At 47.2% G+C, this 20,794-nt stretch overlaps 1 protein-coding gene across 1 annotated transcript in view; it reads right to left on the bottom strand.

The window, feature by feature from the left end:
* mxra5a (matrix-remodelling associated 5a) overlaps nucleotides 1-20,495 on the bottom strand; it is a 117,993-nt gene extending 97,498 nt beyond the window's left edge. Inside the window, exons 1-3 of the mRNA XM_078402922.1 lie at nucleotides 20,288-20,495; nucleotides 19,326-19,409; nucleotides 6,216-6,270 (exon numbers count right to left, since the gene is read on the bottom strand). Of these exons, the coding sequence (XP_078259048.1) occupies nucleotides 6,216-6,270; nucleotides 19,326-19,409; nucleotides 20,288-20,495 (347 nt within the window). The remainder of the gene's footprint in view (nucleotides 1-6,215; nucleotides 6,271-19,325; nucleotides 19,410-20,287) is intronic.
* Nucleotides 20,496-20,794: the final 299 nt, after the last annotated feature.

The raw sequence follows: 20,794 nt of genomic DNA, 5'->3' as shown, positions 1-20,794 counted from the left end.
TTTCCCCCACCTCCCCTCACCTTAAACCTAAGTCCTCTGGTTCTCGATTCCCCTACTGTGGGCAAGAGACTCTGCATCTACCCGATCGATTCCTCATAATTTTGTATACCACTATAAGATCACCCCTCATCCTCCTGCGCTCCAAGGAATGGCGTCCCAGCCTGCTCAACCTCTCCCTATAGCTCACACCTCCGCGTCCTTGTTTAGAAATTGTTTTCCTTTGAAACATATCCCAAAGTATATTTAAACTGACAGTAAGTGTCTTGTCAGGAACCAATCTTGTCCATATTCTAGTGGTGTTAGATAAAGGCTCTATTTTGTAAGAAATATAAAAATCAAGTGTTTAATTCAAGTCAAGTCAAGTCAATTTTATTTGTATAGCACATTTAAAAACAACCCACGTTGACCAAAGTGCTGTACATCTGATTAGGTACTAAGGAAATAAATGAAACATACAGTAGCACACAAACAGTTCACAGCGCCTCCTCAATGAGCCTCAAACGCTAGGGAGTAGAAATAGGTTTTTAGCCTGGACTTAAAGGAGTCGATGGAGGGGGCAGTTCTGATGGGGAGAGGGATGCTGTTCCACAGTCTAGGAGCTGCAACCGCAAAAGCGCGGTCACCCCTGAGCTTAAGCCTAGACCGCAGGATAGTGAGTAGCCCCAAGTCGGCCGACCTGAGGGACCTGGAGTTAGAGAGGGGGGTTAGAAGATTTTTGATGTGGGGGGGGAATGTCCATTTAGGGCTTTATACGTGAAAAAATTCAGGCGTTGTCATCTCAATAACAATCTCAATCAATCAATTGAAGACACGGAAGATAGCCACAAAATGCTGGAGTAACTCAGCGGGACGGGCAGCATCTCTGGAGAGAAGGAATGGGTGACGTTTCGGGTCGAGACCCTTCTTCAGTCAAGTTCCCCCAGCATTTTGTGTCTATGGGGTTTAAACCAGCATCTGCAGTTCCTTCCTACCACAATTGAAGACACATAATGCAGGAGTAACTCAGTGTGCCAGGCTGCATGTCAGGAGAACACAGAGAGGTGACGTCTCAGGCCGGGACCCTTCCTCGGTCTCAATCAATCAATCTGAAGGAATAAGGGCCAAATGTGGACAAATAGGACGAGCTTAGATGGGGGTCGCTCGGTTTGGGCATGGATAACTTCATGACTCTTTGACTGAATACTGTGCTACATGTTTGGGATGCAGAAATATAAGCCACAGTGTCGGTACAGTACCACAGTGGTAGAGCTACGGCCTCATAGCGCCAGAGATCAGGGTTCCGTCCTGAGGAAGGCACGGTGGCACAGTGGTAGAGTTGCTGCCTTACAGCACTTGCAGCGTCAGAGACCCAGGTTCGATCCCGACTACGGGTGCTGTCTGTATGGCGTTCGTACGTTCTCCCCGTGACCTGCGTGGGTTTTCTCCGAGATCTTCGGTTTCCTCCCGCACTCCAAAGATGTGCAGGTTTGTAGGTTAATTGGCTTCTGTAAATTGCCCCTAGTGCATAGAATAGGACTAGTATACGGGGGGGGGTCGCTGGTTGGCACGGATTCGGTGGGCCAGAGAGCCTGTTTCCACAACATATCTCTAAAGTAATGTAAACGATGAACAAATGATTTTCAGAGCTATGGGGGGATTCAGGGAAGAGCTCTTGGATAATGGGAGATGAACACAAAATGCTGGAGTAACTCAGCGGGACAGACAGCATCTCTGGATAGATGGGATTAGTGGCATTTCGGGTCAAGACCCTTCTGTTGACTTGAAACATCACCCATTCCTTCTCTCCAGAGGTTCTCTCTGTCTCGCTGAGTTACTCCAACATTTTTTGTCCATCTTCAGTTTAGAACAGCATCTGTAGTTCCTTCCCACACATACGGATAATGGGTTTGCTTTGCTGGTATCTAGCATGCTGGTATAGACAATAGACAATAGACAATAGGTGCAGGAGGAGGCCATTTGGCCCTTCGAGCCAGCACCGCCATTCAATGTGATCATGGCTGATCATTCTCAATCAGTACCCCGTTCCTGCCTTCTCCCCATACCTCCTGACTCCGCTATCCTTAAGAGCTCTATCTAGCTCTCTCTTGAATGCATTCAGAGAATTGGCCTAGCAGGTATGAGGTTAATTGACTGGGTAAATGTAAAAATCGTCCCTAGTGGGTGTAGGATAGTGTTAATGTACGGGGATCGCTGGGCGGCGCGGACTTGGTGGGCCGAAAAGGCCTGTTTCCGCGCTGTATATATATGATATGATATGATGATGCACCTGATGGACAGAATGGCCACATCCAATGGCACAATGCGTAAGCAAATGACGCCAGACTACAGATTTACAGGTAAGCTTAAAATCAAGCTTGATTTTCAAATTAATATTTATATTATTGGTTAATTTGTGACTGGGCAACCCAGCGATTTAGTTTAGTTTAGAGATACAGCGCGGAACCAAGCCCTTCGGCCCACCGGGTCCGCGCCAACCTGCGATCCCCGCATGTTAACACTATCCAACTCACTCCGGGCAATTTCTGCATTTACCAAGCCAATTAACCTATAAACCTGTACGCCTTTGGAGTGTGGGAGGAAACCGAAGATCTCGGAGAAAACCCACGCAGGTCACGGGGAGAACGTACAAAACTCCGTACAGACGGCGCCCGTAGTCGATAACGAACCCGGGTCTCCGGCGCTGCAAGCGCTGTAAGGCAGCAACTCTACCGCTGCGCCACCGTGCCGCACCTTATGGCCCACTCTCAATTACCCGTGAATTAGAAGCCAAACATGTTGGTGGGTCTGGAATTATATATAGGCCAGGATTGTCGACAAATTGGCTTCCCTGGAAAGACATTAATGAGTCAGGTGGGTTTTCACAACATTTTTGCAGTTGTGGTGACAAAGATTTTTTTTTTCAAATTCCACATTTATCTAATCACATGAATTTATATGGCTCACGGTGAGATTCAAACTCACAATTCTTGTTTAATGGTCTAGAACTCTGGCTCCCAGTCCAGAAACTCCCCTGACATCAGTCTGAAGAAGGGTCTCAAACCAAAACATCACCCATTCCTTCTCTCCTGAGATGCTGCCTGACTCGCTGAGTTACTCCAGCATTTTGTGTCTAACTTCCAGAAACTTGACCGCGGCGCTACCATCCTCCTGTATAACTTCAAACTTTATATACGTTGTTCAAAACAGGCAACCTTGCCCACTGATAGCCTCTCTGTGTTAATGATATGGAGACACAACATGAATTGATTGAACAATACAGCATGGAAACAAGCCCCTCAGCCCAGTTTAGTTCAGCTTAGTTTAGTTTAGAGATACAGCCTGGAAACAGGCCCTTCGGCCCATTGCGTCCGCGCCGCCCAGCGATCCCCGCGCATTAACAATATCCTACACCCACTAGGGACAATTTTTACATTTTGCATTTATCAAGCCAATTTACCTTGTGAACCTGTACGTCTTTGGAGTGTGGGAGGAAACCGAAGATCTCGGAGAAAACCCACGCAGGTCACGGGGAGAACGTACAAACTCCTAATGAGTCCACGCTGGCCAGTGAGCACCCATTCGTACTAGTTCTACGTCATCCCATTTCCGCATGCACTCTCTACACAGTCGGGACAATTTACAGAGACCATCTAACCTCCAAACCCGCACGTCTTTAGGATGTGGGAGGAATCCAGAGCACCAGGAGATAATCCCACGCAGTCACAGGGAGAACGTACAAACCCCACACAGGCTGCACCCATGGTCAGGATCAAACCCGGGCCTCTGGTGCCGTGACAGACACACTGGCTCTACCTGCCTGCTGCACCACTGTGCTGCCAAGAGACTACAGAGCCTAAAATAAGGTTCCGACCTGAAACATCATCGAGTCATTTCCCTTCACGGATGCTGCCTGACCCGCTGAGTTTCTCCAGCAGTTTTATTTTCTATTAAAGATATATTTTCCCCATTGCTGGGCTGGGAAGCTATGTGCATCAATTGTAACAATTTGCTAAAAATACTTTGGCGGTAAGCTTGTACCACTTAAAGAAGCAAAGGTATTGAGCCTATGGGCATAGTTCATTTAATAAGTTCATAAGTGATAGGAGCAGAATTAGGCCATTCAGCCCAACAAGTCTACCCTGCCATTCAATAGACAATAGACAATAGACAATAGGTGCAGGAGGAGGCCATTCGGCCCTTCGAGCCAGCACCGCCATTCAATGTGATCATGGCTGAACATTCTCAATCAGTACCCCTTTCTTTTTGAAAATATATCGGAACCTTATTTTAGGCTCTGTAGTCTCTTGGCAGCACAGTGGTGCAGCAGGCAGGTAGAGCCAGTGTGTCTCTCACGGCACCAGAGGCCCGGGTTTGATCCTGACCATGGGTGCAGCCTGTGTGGGGTTTGTACGTTCTCCCTGTGACTGCGTGGGATTATCTCCTGGTGCTCTGGATTCCTCCCACATCCTAAAGACGTGCGGGTTTGGAGGTTAGACGGTCTCTGTAAATTGTCCCGACTGTGTAGAGAGTGCATGCGGAAATGGGATGACGTAGAACTAGTACGAATGGGTGCTCACTGGCCAGCGTGGACTCATTAGGAGTTTGTACGTTCTCCCCATGACCTGCGTGGGTTTTCTCTGAGATCTTCGGTTTCCTCCCACACTCCAAAGACGTACAGGTTCGCAAGGTAAATTGGCTTGATAAATGTAAAATGTAAAAACTGTCCACAGTGAGTGTAGGATAGTGTTAATGAGCAGGGATCGCTGGTCGGCTGGGACCCTATAGGCCGAAGGGCCTGTTTCCAGGCTGTATCTCTAAACTAAACTAAACTGGGCTGAGGGGCTTGTTTCCATGCTGTATTGTTCAATCAATTCATGTCGTATCTCCATATCATTAACACAGAGAGGCTATCAGTGGGCAAGGTTGCCTGTTTTGAACAACGTATATAAAGTTTGAAGTTATACAGGAGGATGGTAGCGCCGCGGTCAAGTTTCTGGAAGTTAGACACAAAATGCTGGAGTAACTCAGCGAGTCAGGCAACATCTCAGGAGAGAAGGAATGGGTGACGTTTTGGTTTGAGACCCTTCTTCAGACTGATGTCAGGGGAGTTTCTGGACTGGGAGCCAGAGTTCTAGACCATTAAACAAGAATTGTGAGTTCGAATCTCACCGTGAGCCATATAAATTCATGTGATTAGATAAATCTGGAATTAAAAAATATATATTGTCACCACAACTGCAAAAATGTTGCGAGAAGGGCCGAATGGTCTACTCCTGCACCTATTGTCTATTGCCTATTGTCTATAGTTTAGTTTAGTTTAGTTTAGTTTAGTTTAGTTTAGTTTAGTTTAGTTTAGTTTAGTTTAGTTTAGTTTAGAAATACAGCACGGAAACAGGCCCTTTGGCCCACTGAGTCCGCACCGTCCAGCGAACATAGCACATTAACACCACCCTACGCTTGGGACAATTTTTACATTTATACCGAGCCAATTAACCTACATACCTGTACGTCTTTGGAGTGTGGGAGGAAACCGAAGTTCTCGGAGAAAACGCACGCAGGTCACGGGGAGAACGTGCAAACCCCGTACAGACAAGCGCCCCTAGTTGGGATTGAACCTGGGTCTCTGACGCTGCAAGCGCTGTAAGGCAGCAACACTACCGCTGCGCCACTGTGCCTTATCAAGGTGGGTGTTCCCAATCCCATTATGAACAAGATAGATACCAAACGATGGGTTTGGGGAGCAGAATAAAAACAGGAGTCTCTTAACGGGAACGGTTTATCCGAAATCTAAGGCGATAAGGGACACAAAGGTAATTAAGTTAAACGGGAAATCTCCACCCACAAAGGGAATGGTGATATACGTGGGTCCTTCAGGATGTGGCTGTTTCAAGCAACATCTGTTAACATGGACAAACGCACGCCTCCCCTGCTGAGTTTAATGAAGCAGAAGATCTTGGAACCTGATGTGGAATTGGAGACAGTGTGATACATTGGGGAGAGAGTCCTCCCCCATCAAACGTTCCACCACATTGAGATGCATTGCCGATAGCAAAGCCCAAGTTGATTTCTGGAGGGTGTGAGATATCGGCATGAGTTTAGGTCCTCGAGTCCTGGCAACATCGTCGTAAATCTTCCCTGCACCCTTTCCAGCTGGACAACAGCGCCAAATCCAAATGCCAATTAGATGAGCACTTGAGAAAGCATGATTTGCAGGGGGCGATGGGATCCAAGCTTACCTTGGAGCTAGCATCGACTCGATGGGCCAAATGGCCAGCTTCTTAGGTAACAATCCTAGGATCCAATTACTGAATGATTAACATGTGGGTATGAAGAGGTGCCAGATGAGGGTTTCCATTCAATGGAACATTGGCACCAGATGAGAGCTTCTCTATGAGTCTGGGTCACACATGCACAGGATGAGAGTCAATAAAATGGTTTATTGGACAAGTCATTCAATACATTCAAAACTCCGCTGCCCGTCTACTCACCCACTCCCCGATCCGTGACCATATCACCCCGTCCTTTACAAACTCCACTGGCACCCCATCCCCCAGAGAATCCAGTACAAAATCCTCCTCATAACCTACAAAGCCCTCCATAACCTGGCCCCATCCTACCTGACCGACCTCCTCCACAGGCACACTCCCACCTGCACCCTCCGCTCTGCTGCTGCCAATCTCCTAACCCCCCACATCCGGACCAAACTCAGATCCTGGGGGGACAGGGCTTTCTCCATCGCTGCTCCCACCCTATGGAACTCACTACCCCAAACCGTTAGAGACTCCTCCACACTCACCACATTCAAAACATCGCTGAAGTCTCACCTGTTCAGTACTGCCTTCAACCACTGAAGGTCACCTCACCTTCTGTCTCCTTTCTCTGTTCATTTACTTATTTACTTATTTACTTATTTATCTATTTATTCATTTCCCTATGTTCTCTAAATCTCTGTAAAGCGTCTTTGAGTATATGAAAAGCGCTATATAAATAAAATGCATTATTATTATTATTATTATTAAGTATGGAAATTGTGATTCGATATATTGTTGAGGATGCAAGTCAGAAATGGAAAGAAAGGTTTGGGGGGATATGGACCAAATGCAGGCAGGTGGGACTAGTGCAGCTGGGACATGTTGGCCGGTGTGGGCAAGTTGGGCTGAAAGGCCTGTTTCGACACTGCATCACTCTAAGACTCTATGACCCATATGGTCAGCTAATGGGAATGTTAATCCATCTCAGAGGTGGGATTGCCACCAAGGGAACTAGTGAAGGTTCAAAAGAAAACTCTGGAGGTTTCATTGGGGAGTTCGTAACAAGGAGGTCATTATGAAATGTGTGTGAAGGAAGTGCAGATGCTGGTTTATACCGACGATAGACATTCCTATCACTTATGACCTTATGACAAAAAGCTGGAGTAACTCAGTGGGTCAGGCAGCATCTCTGGAGAAAGGGAATAGGTGACATAGAAACATAGAAACATAGAAAATAGGTGCAGGAGGAGGCCATTCGGCCCTTCGAGCCAGCACCGGCATTCATTGTGATAGACAATAGACAATAGGTGCAGGACGAGGCCATTCGGCCCTTCAAGCCAGCACCGCTATCCATGGCTGATCATTCTCAATCAGTACCCCGTTTCTGCCTTCTCCCCATACCCCCTGACTCCGCTATCCTTAAGAGCTCTATCTAGCTCTCTCTTGAATGCATTCAGAGAATTGGCCTCCACTGCCTTCTGAGGTTTCGGGTCGAGACCCTTCTTCAGACTGAGAGTCAGGGGAAAGGGAAACGAGAGATATAGACGTTGATGTAGAAAGATATAGAACAAATGAGTGAAAGATGTGCAAAAGAGTAACGATGATAAAGGAGACAGGCCATTGTTAGGTGTGGCCTAGGTGAAAACCATTGTTAGGTTTGGGCAAGGTGAAAATGAGTTTCAGACAATGAGACTCAACAAGACGACTTTGACGCTAGGGTGAGGGGAGGGACGGAGAGAGGGAGAGAGTCGCAAAGGTTACTTGAAGTTAGAGAAATCAATATTCATAGCACTGGGATGTAAGTTGCCCGAGCGAAGTTATGTCCGATTGTCACCGAAATAGATGATTTCCTCTGGCAATTTCTGGATAGCGAAGGAGAGAAAGTTTCACTGTTTGTGGGAGCATTGGATCGCTTTAGATTGTTCTCGAAAACAGAGAGCACAAACAAAATGACGTTAAATCACTCGTCTGGTGCTGCCAGATAAATATTGGACAATGGTAATGAATGGAATGAAATCAGATAAAAGCTCATTCAGCCTTTTAAACTTCCTCCGCCATTCAGTTAAACCATCTTATATTTTGTCTGAAGATAGACACAAAATGTTGGAGTAACTGGGCAGGACAGGCATCGTCTCTGGACAGAAGGAATGGGTGACGTTTCGGGTCGAGGCCCTTCTTCGGACTAGTTAGGGAAAAGGGAAGCCAGAGGTATAGACGACGATGCAGAGAGATAAAGAACAATGAATGAAAGGCATGCAAAAAAGTAACGATGGCCGTATGTTGGGTGGAAATGCCACCCATTCCTTCTCTCCCTTTGTCCCGCCCCCATGACATCAGTCTGAAGAAGGGTCTCGACCCGAAACGTCACCCATTCCTTCTCTCCAGAGATGCGGCCTGACCCGCTGAGTTACTCCAGCATTTTGTGTCTCTATTCGGTTTCCACCAGCATCTGCAATTCCTTCCTACACATAATATTTTGTCTTACCCACTCTTCTCAGAATTATGCAGACTTTATTGAGGTAACACTGCAGATAAATCCAAATCTGCCGACCTCAAAGGTATCAAAACAAACCGTGTTAACTAGAGAGATACTTTGGGGCCGCACAGTGGCGCAGCGGTAGAGTTGCTGCCTTACAGCGCCAGAAACCCGGGTCCAATCCTGACTACTGGTACTATCTGTACGGAGTTTGTACGTTCTCACCTGAGACCACGTGGGTTTTCTCCGGGTGCTCTGATTTCCTCCTTCATCCCAAAGACATGCAGACTTTAGGATAATTGGGTTCTGCAAATTGTCCCCGTGTGTAGAATAGAGCCAGCGTGAACAGGTGATCAATGGTCAGCGCGGACTCGATGGCCCCGAACTCTACCGCTGCGCCACCGTGCCGCCCTGAGTTACATTTTTTGGAGGATATTAAAGATGGAAAGAGGGGAGACAGAGAAACGGAGGTGCGCAGTTTAAGCATGGGGCATACTTCAAAGAATGCGGACGAGCAAAATGCAGAGCCAGTTTTGGCGTGAAGGCAACCTTCACGGGTGGATTGAGTTGTCTGCTTGAACATAAATCTAGAGAACATTCAACGAGTACACTTATATGTAGTCACATAGAGTCGTACAGCATGGAAACAGGCCACTTCAGTCTAACTTGCCCATGACAACCAAGATACCCCATCTATGGATCTCCTATCCCCCCACATCCGGACCAAACTCAGATCCTGGGGGGACAGGGCTTTCTCCATCGCTGCTCCCACCCTATGGAACTCACTACCCCAAACCGTTAGAGACTCCTCCACACTCACCACATTCAAAACATCACTGAAGTCTCACCTGTTCAGTACTGCCTTCAACCACTGAAGGTCTCCTCACCTTCTGTCTCCTTTCTCTGTTCGTTTATTTATTTACTTATTTATCTATTTATTCATTTCCCTATGTTCTCTAAATCTCTGTAAAGCGTCTTTGAGTATATGAAAAGCGCTATATAAATAAAATGCATTATTATTATTATTATTATTATATGTTCGACGCAAAAAAAGCTGGAGTAACTCAACGGGTCAGACAGCATCTCTGGAGGAAAGGAACAGCGACGTTTCGGGGGAAGGGTCTCGACCCGAAACGTCACCTATTCCTTTTCTCACGAGATGCTGTCTGAGAATCTGAGTTACTCCAACGTTTTGTGTCTATCTTCGGTTTAAACCAGCATCTGCAGTTCCTTCCTAAACACCCCATCTATATTAGTCTCACCTGCCCACATTTGGCACTAATCCCTCTCAATCTTTCCTATCCGTGTACCTGTCCAAATGTCTTTGAAATCCTGTCATAGCACCTGCCTCAACTACCTCCTCTGGCAGCTCACTCCATATAGTCACCATCCCCTGTAAGAAAAAGGTTGCCCCTCTGGTTCCTATTAAGTCTTTCCCCTCTCACCTTAAACCCATGAGCTTTGGTTCCTGATTCCGCTTCTCTGGGTAAAAGACCCTGTGCATTCCTCCTAACTATTTTTCTGGCACTCTGACAAAATATTCCCTGGCGCACCAGGAAATAACCGGATGTAAGAAATTCAATATTAGTATTGTCATTGGGAAAGGATCAAAGAAAAAACAAAGTTAGGAAACCAAATTTACACATAATTTTGACCATAGTATTTTAAATCATTTATCGTTTTCTATGTGGAGCTTAAAAGAAATATCTTTGACAAGCATGCATTTATCATTACCTGTGTACATTCTTTACTTGTGTGTCGGAAAGAATTCTTGCTATTGAGGGCGTGCAGCGTAGGTTTACTAGGTTAATTCCAGGACCACCATTCAATGTGATCATGGCTGATCATTCTCAATCAGTACCCCGTTCCTGCCTTCTCCCCATACCCCCTGACTCCGCTATCCTTAAGAGCTCTATCTAGTTCTCTCTTGAATGCATTCAGAGAATTGGCCTCCACTGCCTTCTGAGGCAAAGAATTCCATAGATTGACAACTCTCTGACTGAAAAGGTTTTTCCTCATCTCAGTTCTAAATGGCCTACCCCTTATTCTTAAACTGTGACCCCTGGTTCTGGACTCCCCCAACATTGGGAACATGTTTCCTGCCTCTAACGTGTCCAACCCCTTAATAATCTTATACGTTTCGATAAGATCCCCTCTCATCCTTCTAAATTCCAGTGTATACAAGCTTAGCCACTCCAGTCTTTCAACATATGACAGTCCCGCCATTCCGTGAATTAACCTAGTAAACCTACGCTGCATGCACGTGTAGGAAGGAACTGCAGACGTTGGTTTAAACCGAAGAAAGACACAAAGTGCTGGAGTAACTCAGCGGGACAGGCTGCATCTTTGGGGAGAAGGGAAACAAGAGATATAGACGGTGATGTAGCGGGATAAAGAACAATGAAAGATGTGCAAAAAAGTAACGATGATGAAGGAAACAGGCCATTGTTAGTTGTTTGTTGGGTGAAAACGAGAAGCTGGTGCGACTTGGGTGGGGGAGGGATAGAGATAGAGAGAGAGAGAGAGGGAATGCCGGGGTTACTTGAAGTTAGAGAAATTAATATTCATACCACTGGGCTGCCCAATCGAAATATGAGATGCTGTTCCTCCAATTTGGGATTAGCCTCACTCTGACAATGGAGGAGGCCCAGGACAGAAAGGTCAATGTTGGAATGGGAAGGAGAATTAAAGTGTTCGGCAACCGGGAGATCTTTGGTTGGGCCGCATTTGGAGTACTATGTGCAGTTCTGGTCGGCCCGTTGCTGGAAAGATGTGGAGGCTTTGGAGAGGGTGCAGAAGAGAGGTTTACCAGAATGATGTCTGGATTGGAGGGCACTATCTCTGAGGAGAGTTTGGACAAACATGGATTGTTTCCTCCAGACCAGCAGAGGATGAGGGGAGACCTGATTGAAAGATATAAAATTATGCAATGTATAGATAGAATAAATAATGAAACCTGAGCAAATTTGCTCAGGGTTGAAATGTCAACGACTAGAGGTCATAAGCTCAGAGGTGTAGGAAAAAAACTGCAGATGATCAGTCCGTCTTAACCTACCTGATCTCCCGGTGGTTCAGCACTTCAACTCCCCCTCCCATTTCCAATCTGACCTTCCTGACCTGGTCCTCCTCCATTGTCAGAGTGAGGCCCAGCGCAAATTGGAGGAACAGCACCTCATATTTCGCTTGGGCAGTTTACACTCCAGCGGTATGAACGTTGACATCTCTAACTTCAGATAGTCCCTGCTTTCCCTCTCTATTCCCTCCTCCTTCCCAGTTCTCCCACTAGTCTTCCTGTCTCCGACTACATTCTGTCTTTGTCCCGCCCCTCCCCTAACATCAGTCTGAAGAAGTGTCTCGACCCGAAACATCACCCATTCCTTCTCTCCAGATATACTACCTGACCCGCTGAGTTACTCCAGCATGTTGTGAAATAACTCCCTAACTCTACCTATAACTTCAGAGGGTAAAGTTTAAAGGAGATGTCATAGAGTCATAGTTAAAGAGTCATAAAGTGTGGGAGGGGGAGGAGGGGGGAGGGGGAGGAGGTGGGAGGGGGAGGAGGGGGGAGGGGGAGGAGGGGAGGTGGGAATGAGAGGAGGGGAGGAGGAGGGGGAAGGGGAGGGTGGGGGGAGAGTCAGGGGGAGGGGGGAGGGGGAGGAGAGGGTGCTGAACCAATGCGGGAGAGGTTTGGGCCCAACGAGTCCACTTGGTCTAATTTGTTCTATAGCTCTCTATATCACCGTCTAAATCTCTCATTTCCCTTTCCCCTGACTCTCGGTCTGAAGACGTGGCTCGACCCGAAACGTCACCCATTCCTTCTCTCCAGAGATGCTGCCTGACCCGCTGAGTTGCTCCAGCTTTTTTTGTGTCTAACTCGACTTCAAAGAAACTCTTTGGCTGAAATGCTTTAAGATATTTCTCACGGCATAAAATTGTTAAAAGGAGTGATCAAATAGGTAAAGGATATAATGGAATGAATAGTAAGTCTCAAATTTCATTACGAGTCGAGCAGAAGTAATAAAAGCTACAGAGGAAAGCTTGTAAATAACATCAAAATATACTGTAGGTCCCCTAAACTATAATTAACTGCAGAGCAAATATCGTTAATATATTTTCCAAGTAATCCCTCAGCAATCTCAGCAATATTGGAGTATTAGGTAACTCAAGGTTTCAAGGATGTGTCCAAAGCCTATAGACTTTAGACTTCAGAGATACAGCGTGGAAACAGGCCCTTCGGCCCACCGAGTCCAGCGATCACCACGTACACTAGCACTATCTTACACACATGGGGCAATTTACAATTTATAGAAGCCAATTGATCCACAAAACCTAAAGATAGACACAAAATGTTGGAGTAACTCAGTGGGAAAGGCAGCATCTCTGGAGGGAAGGAACGGGTGACATTTCGGGTCGAGACCCTTCTTCAGGCTCGGCCCGAAACATCACCCATTCCCTCGCTCCGGAGATGCTACCTGTCCCGCTGAATTACTCCAGCATTTTGTGTCTGTCTTCGGTTTCTCCAGCATCTGCAGTTCCTTCCTACATCACCTACAAACCTGTACGTCTTTGGAGTGTGGGAGGAAACCAAAGCACCCAGAGAAAGCCCATGCGGTCACTGGGTAAATGTACAAACTCTGTACACTGTCTTTTCTGTCCTGGGCCTCCTCCATTGTCAGAGTGAGGCCCAGTGCAAATTGCAGGAACAGCACCTCATATTTCACTTGGGCAGCTTACATTCCAGCGGTATGAACGTTGGGCTCTCTAACTTCAAGTAACCCTTGCTTTCAATAGGCAATTGACAATAGGTGCAGGAGGAGGCCATTCGGCACTTCGAGCCAGCAGCGCCATTCAATGTGATCATGGCTGATCATTCTCAATCAGTACCCCGTTCCTGCCTTCTCCCCATACCCCCTGACTCCGCTATCCTTAAGAGCTCTATCCAGCTCTCTCTTGAATGCATTCAGAGAGCTTTCCCTCTCTCTCCATCCCCTCCCCTTCCCAGTCAGTTCTCCAAACAGTCTGACTGTCCCCTAGTACATTTTATCTCTGTATGATTTGTCGTACCTTCTCCCAGATAACAATGATCTATTCTATATTTTCCTTGATCTCTATCCGCTTCGTCCTGTCTTCACACCTCACACTTCCTTATCTATGTATCTCCCTCTCCCTTGACTCTCAGTCTGAAGAAGGGTCTCGACCCAAAACGCCACCCGTTCCTCCTCTCCAGAGATGCTGCCGATCCCGCTGAGTTACTCCAGCATGATGTGTCTGTGCCTTTTCTACTGTTGAGTTTCTTGGGTGTTGTTGAAACTGCACCCATCCAGGCAAGTGGAGAATATTCCTTCACACTCCTGACAGGACCATAAGACAGAGGAGCAGAATAACATAACATAACATAACATAACAACACTTTATTGTCACTCGGCTTTTTACACCGAACGAAATTTCAGCAGTCACACAAAACACAGCAAAAAAGAAAAGAACACAGGACACCCGACCCCAACACAAACATCCATCACAGTGACTCCAAACACCCCCTCACTGTGATGGAGGCAACAAAACTTCCCCTCTCTTCCCCCCGCACCCACGGACAGGCAGCTCGACCCCTACCGAGGCAAACGACACGCACAGCCCCCGCAAGGGGATGGAAGGCTCCGCGGCCGAGCCGCCCCGGGCACCGAAACGTCCCGCGGCCACACCGGGCGATGTTAAGTCCAGCGGCCAAGCCGCGCCGGGCACTGAAACGTCCCGCGGCCGCACCGGGCGATGTTAAGTCCAGCGGCCGAGCCGCACCGGGCCATTCGTCCCATCGAGTCTCCTCCGCCATTCGATCATGGCTGATCTATCTTTCGCCTTCCCAACCCCATTCTTCTGCATTCTCCCGATAACCTTTGAAGGGCTTGCTAATCAAGACCCTATCAATATCTGTTTCAAAATACCCGATGTCTTGACCTCCGTGGCAATGAATTCCACAGAATCACCAACCTTTGGCTAAAGAAATTCTTCACGGATGAGTAAGTTTGTCTTATACCTTCTCTGCCATTGTATCTACTTGTGTTGCTAAAATAGTCACCCATTGCTTTGCTTCTGTCTTTAGAGATGGAGTAAGAGAATCAGGAGTAGTTTAGATAAGTTTAGTTTACAGATACAGCACAGAAACAGGTCCTTCGGCCCACCGAGTCCACAACGACCAGCGATCCCCGCACATTAACACTATCCTACACACATACACACTAGGGACAATTTACACTTATGCCAAGCCAATTAGCCTACTGACCTTTGCGCCTTTGGAGTGTGGGAGGAAACCGGAAATCTTGGAGAGAACCCACGCAGTCACGGGGAGAACGTACAAACTCCGTACAGACAAGCACCCATGGTCGGGATCGAACCCAGGTCTCTGGCGATGCAAGCGCTGTAAGGCAGCAACTCTACCGCTGCGCCACCGTGCCGCCCTAATATGGCCCTCAGTTCCAACCACTCCTTATTTCTCTTATCTACCCAAGCTAATACTAATATTGCTTGGAGTTAGAAGTTTAAATTTACCTTGGACTACATCCAACCTAAACACCTTACCTCATATAAATAATGGGCAATATTATAACTCACATAGTCACCTTAAACCACAGATGCTTCATCAACATCCAGTCTAACCACAGAAGAAAAGTTAAATTATTGTGTCAGAATTTAAACAGCTGAAATGCAATTTTGCCAACATTTTGATCATTTTTTTTACCGTCTCCCTAGCAGAAGATTATGGCGGAGCTTTGAGGGCTTTGGGAAAGATTAATTTCTCAAACTGGAATGGAGAAGTCATAGGGTGTAACAGGAGGAATTCATTCCGCAGAACGATGTTGCCAGTTAGAGTTACAAATTGATAGAATCACACAGTATGCAAACAGGCTCTTCGGCCCAACTTGCATATGCTGACCGAGATATGCTCTCCAGAGATGCTACCTGTCCCGCTGAGTTACTCCTGCATTTTGTGTCTATCTTCGGGTACTCCAGCATCTGCAGTTCCTTCCTACATCACCTGCGAACTTGTATGTCTTTGGAGTGTGGGAGGAAACCGAAGCACCCAGAGAAAACCCACATGGTCACAGGGTGAACGTACAAACTCCATACAGATCTAGGTACATGTGGCAATAAAGTATCATTCATTCATTCATTCATTCATTCATTCATTCATTCATTCATTCATTCATTCATTCATTCATTCATTCATTCATCCATTCATTCATTCATTCATTCATTCACGATATGATACAATACGATAGAACTTTATTTATCCCAGGATGAAAATTGATCTGCCAACAGTCATCAAACATGAAACATGAAATGAAAGTGGCGAGTGGAAAGGCTTGGGGGATGTGCAAAGATTGGGGGGGGGGGGGTAGGGGGGGGGGGGGGGGGGTTGGGGAGGGGAGTCAGTCTTAGACTCAGTCTACCCCACGACAGCAGTGAGGGGGAAGTTGTACAGTTTGATAGCCACAGGGAAGAAGGATCTCCTGTGGCGTTCTGTGCTGCATCTTGGTGGGACCAGTCTGTTGCTGAAGGTGCTCCTCAGGTTGACCAGTGTGTCACGGAGGGGGTGAGCCTTATTGTCCAGGATGCTCCACAGTTTGAGGACCCATGGACAAAGATGGACACAAAATGTCGGCAATGTGACCTGCGAGGGTTTTCTCCGGGATCTCCAGTTTCCTCCCACACTCCAAAGACGTACATGTTTGAAGGTTAGGTGGCTTGATTTAATTGTAAATTGTCCCTAGTGTGTGTAGTGTTAGTGTTAGTGTGCGGGGATCGCTGGTCGGCGTGGACTCGGTGGACCGAAGGGCCTGTTTCCACGCTGTATCTTGAAAACTGAACTAAATGAATAATCTTGTGGCATGGGGTTCAAATCCAACCACAGTCACTGAAATTCATTATTTTGTACCTTTTCCTTATAAAATGTGTAATTTCTTGATGATTCATTAGATTTCATTTGCTTGCTTCAATCATGCTTGGCTTCAGTTTCTCAGGCTATTTAGAATCTCATTGATGCACAATCAACATTTTAAACTCCATTCTTCCACTGACTTTGCGTAATTAAGGTGAAGAACAGCAGAAGGTATCGCAAAATGCTGGAGTAACTCAGCAGGTCAGGCAGCATCTCAGGAGAGAAGGAATGGGTGACGTTTCGGGTCGAGACCCTTCTTTGACGTTTCGGGTCGAGACCCTTCAGTCATCCATTCCTTCTCTCCTGAGATGCTGCCTTACCTGCTGAGTTACTCCAGCATTTTGTGATACCTTCGATTTGTACCAGCATCTGCAGTTATTTTCCTAAAGAACAGCAGATGCCGGTTTTAACCGAAGATAGGCACAAAATGTTGGAGTAACTCAGCGGGACAGACAGCATCTCTGGAAACGTCACCCAGTCCTCCTCTCCAGAGATGCTGCCTGTCCTGCTGAGATACTCCAGCATTTTATGTCTATCTTAAAACAGAAACATAGAAAATAGGTGCAGGAGGAGGCCATTTGGCCCTTCGAGCCAGCACCGCCATTCATTATGATCATGGCTGATCATCCACAATAGTATAGTGTCAATGTGCGGGGATCGCTGGGCGGTGCGGACTCGGTGGGCCGAAGGGCCTGTTTCCGCGCTGTATCTCTAAATCTAAAATCTAAATCTAAAAAAATGTGCGGGGATCGCTTGTTGGCACGGACCCGGTGGGCCAAAGGGCCTGTTTCCGCGCTGTATCTCTAAACTAAAGCTCAGTACAAGTATCACTATACAGAGGCACTTACATCTTAAATAATCATATGAGATACAATGCACGTGTATAATAGTAGGACACTGGGTCAGTATACAGCATCTCTGGAGATAAGGAATAGGTGACATTTCGGGTCGAGACCTTTCTTCAGGAGAGAGAAGGTTTAAGTTATTTGCCTTCCATCACAATGGGGGGATGTGAGGTCGCCGAAAAACAAGATGGCCATGCGGCCGGCGCTGGTGAGGACTCGGAGGGAGTGCCGTGAGCGCAGTGATCTCGGTATTTTGCGGGGACATGGCTATTCTTGCTATTGAGGGCGTGCAGCGTAGGTTTACTAGGTTATTTCACGGAATGGCGGGACTGTCATATGTTGAAAGACTGGAGCGACTAGGCTTGTACACACTGGAATTTAGAAGGATGAGAGGAGATCTTATCGAAACGTATAAGATTATTAAGGGGTTGGACACGTTAGGAAGGAAACATGTTCCCAATGTTGGGGGAGTCCAGAACAAGGGGCCACAGTTTAAGAATAAGGGGTAGGCCATTTAGAACGGAGATGAGGAAAAACCTTTTCAGTCAGAGAGTGGTAAATCTGTGGAATTCTCTGCCTCAGAAGGCAGTGGAGGCCAATTCTCTGAATGCATTCAAGAGAGAGCTAGATAGAGCTCTTAAGGATAGCGGAGTCAGGGGGTATGGGGAGAAGGCAGGAACGGGGTACTGATTGAGAATGATCAGCCACAATCACATTGAATGGCGGTGCTGGCTCGAAGGGCCGAATGGCCTCCTCATGCACCTATTGTCTATTGTCCGTGAGGACATCCCGGAGTCTAGTGCGAGTGCGGATGACTTTCTGACTGTTCGGGCGGACAGGGACTGCAGAGAGAGTGACGGCGGCCGGTACAATTCCGGTCACATCACGCGTGTGTGTGGCCCGGACATTGAACTGATGGCTGTGGGTCTCTGCTTAAGCTGTGTGCCCAGGGGATTCTCACACGCCATTGTGGTGGCTGTTCATGAAGTTTTGTATCTTGTTGCTTTTTTTGTGTGATTATATGATAAATCAAATTTCACTGTACCTCAGTGCACTTGACAATAAAGGACCATTGAACCATTGAAACAATGATATTCCTTTTTGACAGAGATGCTGCCTGTCCCGCTGAGTTACTCCAGCATTTTGCGTCTATCTTCGGTTTAAACCAGCATCTGCAGTTCCTTCCCACACACTCTACAGAGTCGCCAGTTTGGCGCCATTTTCAAGTCTTTTAAGTTTTATCACTATACAAAATCATGAGAGGAATAGATCGGGTAGATGCACAGAGTCATTTACACAGAGTAGGGGAATAGAGGACCAGAGGACCATAGGTTCAGGGTGAAGGGGAAAAGATTTAATAGGAATCCGAATGGGGTAACTTTTTCACACAGAGGGGAGTGGGTGTATGGAACAAGCTGAGGGGGAATCTAATAGAGGTGTACAAAATCATGAGAGGAATAGATCGGGTAGATGCACAGAGTCTTTTACCCAGAGTAGGGGAATCGAGGACCAGAGGACCATAGGTTCAAGGTGAAGGGGAAAAGATTTAATAGGAATCCAAGGGGTAACTTTTTCACACAGAGGGTGGTGGGTGTATGGAACAAGCTGCCAGAGGAGGTAGTTGAGGCTGGGACTACCCCAACGTTTAAGAAACAGTTGGACAGGTACATGGATAGGACAGGTTTGGAAGGTTATGGACCAAGCGCAGTCAAGTGGGAGTAGGGTAGCTGGGACATTGTTGGCCGGTGTGGGCGAGTTGGGCCGAAGGGCCTGTTTCCGCACTGTATCACTCTATGACTCTATGACAGTCCCAGTTGTAAGTGCAGGGATCTTGCTCTGACCATGGGGGTCTGTTGTCCTGACGGCATTGCAGGGTTGGCCTGACCAAGCGTAGCCGGTGATGTTCACCACATCCGGGTAAAAACCTTTGGATGCCAGATTTTTAAGTTTTATCACTATATACGTCGCTATTTCTCTTCTTGGTGTAGATCGTTTCTATTTTAAAAAACTCTTTCTGTAATCCCATTCAAAGGCAGCTGCAACACTTAAACTTGCGACATGATTTTTATAGCTGAAAGAAATGTCCACAAGATGTTGGCACCTGCTAATTTTCGGCGAGAAATAATTCCGTCAGTCCACTGAACAAAATGTGTCGTTCTGAATGTTCCGCCATTAAGTCAATTCAATTGCCAGCGTGAGGAGATTTGTTCTGATGAAGACACTCCAGTACATTCCTCCACTTGAGATTTCGTCTGCAATTGTCAGCTCACGTTAATGGAGGCGGCACGGTGGCGCAGCGGTAGAGTTGCTGCCTTACAGCGCTTGCAGCGCCGGAGACCCGGGTTCGATCCCGACTACGGGTGCTGTCTGTACGTTCTCCCCGTGACCCGCGTGGGTTTCTCCGAGATCTTCGGTTTCCTCCCACACTCCAAAGACGTACAGGTATGTAGGTTAATTGGCTTGGTATTAGAGTAAGTTGTCCCTGGTGAGTGTAGGATAGTGTTAATGTGCGGGGATCGCTGGTCGGCGCGGACTCGGTGGATCGAAGGACCTGCTTCCGCGCTGTATCTCTAAACTAAACTAAACTAAACTCACAACACGATGCTCACAGAGTAAACAGTGTGCACACAGTCACGATAAACACAACAATAAATGCAATGTTGGGTAAACCTTATTCCCTTATCATGTATCTACTGTATACACGGTGGACGGCTTGATTGGAATCATGTACTGCGTTTCCGCAGACCGGTTAGCATGGAACAAAAACCTTTCGTTGTACAAGTGGTAATCAATTAAACCGAACTGAACTCAACAGCAGCCTGGGGCTCGGCTGGACTGGGCGCCACTCCACGAAACCGCGCGCGCGGACTAGACGCGACCTGTGGTGGCATGGAGTAGAGGACACCGATGGCTTCGCTTGGCCTGGTCAACCCCGCAGTGCCGCCAGCCCAGCGGGCCTTCATGGCCAGGATGAAGCACTCTATGCTCAGAACAAGCGCTTTGAGCGGCATGGTGGCGCAGTGGTAGAGTTGCTGCCGTACAGCGCCAGAGACCCGGGTTCCATCCCGACTACGGGTGCTTGTCTGTACAGAGTTTGTACGTTCTCCCTGTGACCTGCGTGGGTTTTCTCCGGGTGCTCTGGCTTCCTCCCACGCTCCAAAGACGTATGGGTTTGTAGGTTAATTGGCTTGGTATCCGTGTGTGTGTGTGTGTGTGTGTGTGTGTGTGTGTGTGTGTGTGTGTGTGTGTGTGTGTGTGTGTGTGTGTGTGTGTGTGTGTGTGTGTGTGTGTGTGTGTGTGTGTGTGTGTG

The sequence above is a fragment of the Rhinoraja longicauda genome, chromosome 7, assembly GCF_053455715.1.
Source record: "Rhinoraja longicauda isolate Sanriku21f chromosome 7, sRhiLon1.1, whole genome shotgun sequence".
Lineage (NCBI taxonomy): Eukaryota > Metazoa > Chordata > Chondrichthyes > Rajiformes > Arhynchobatidae > Rhinoraja > Rhinoraja longicauda.
Note: the sequence above shows the minus strand (reverse complement) of the source record. Positions and strands in the feature narration are given on the sequence as shown.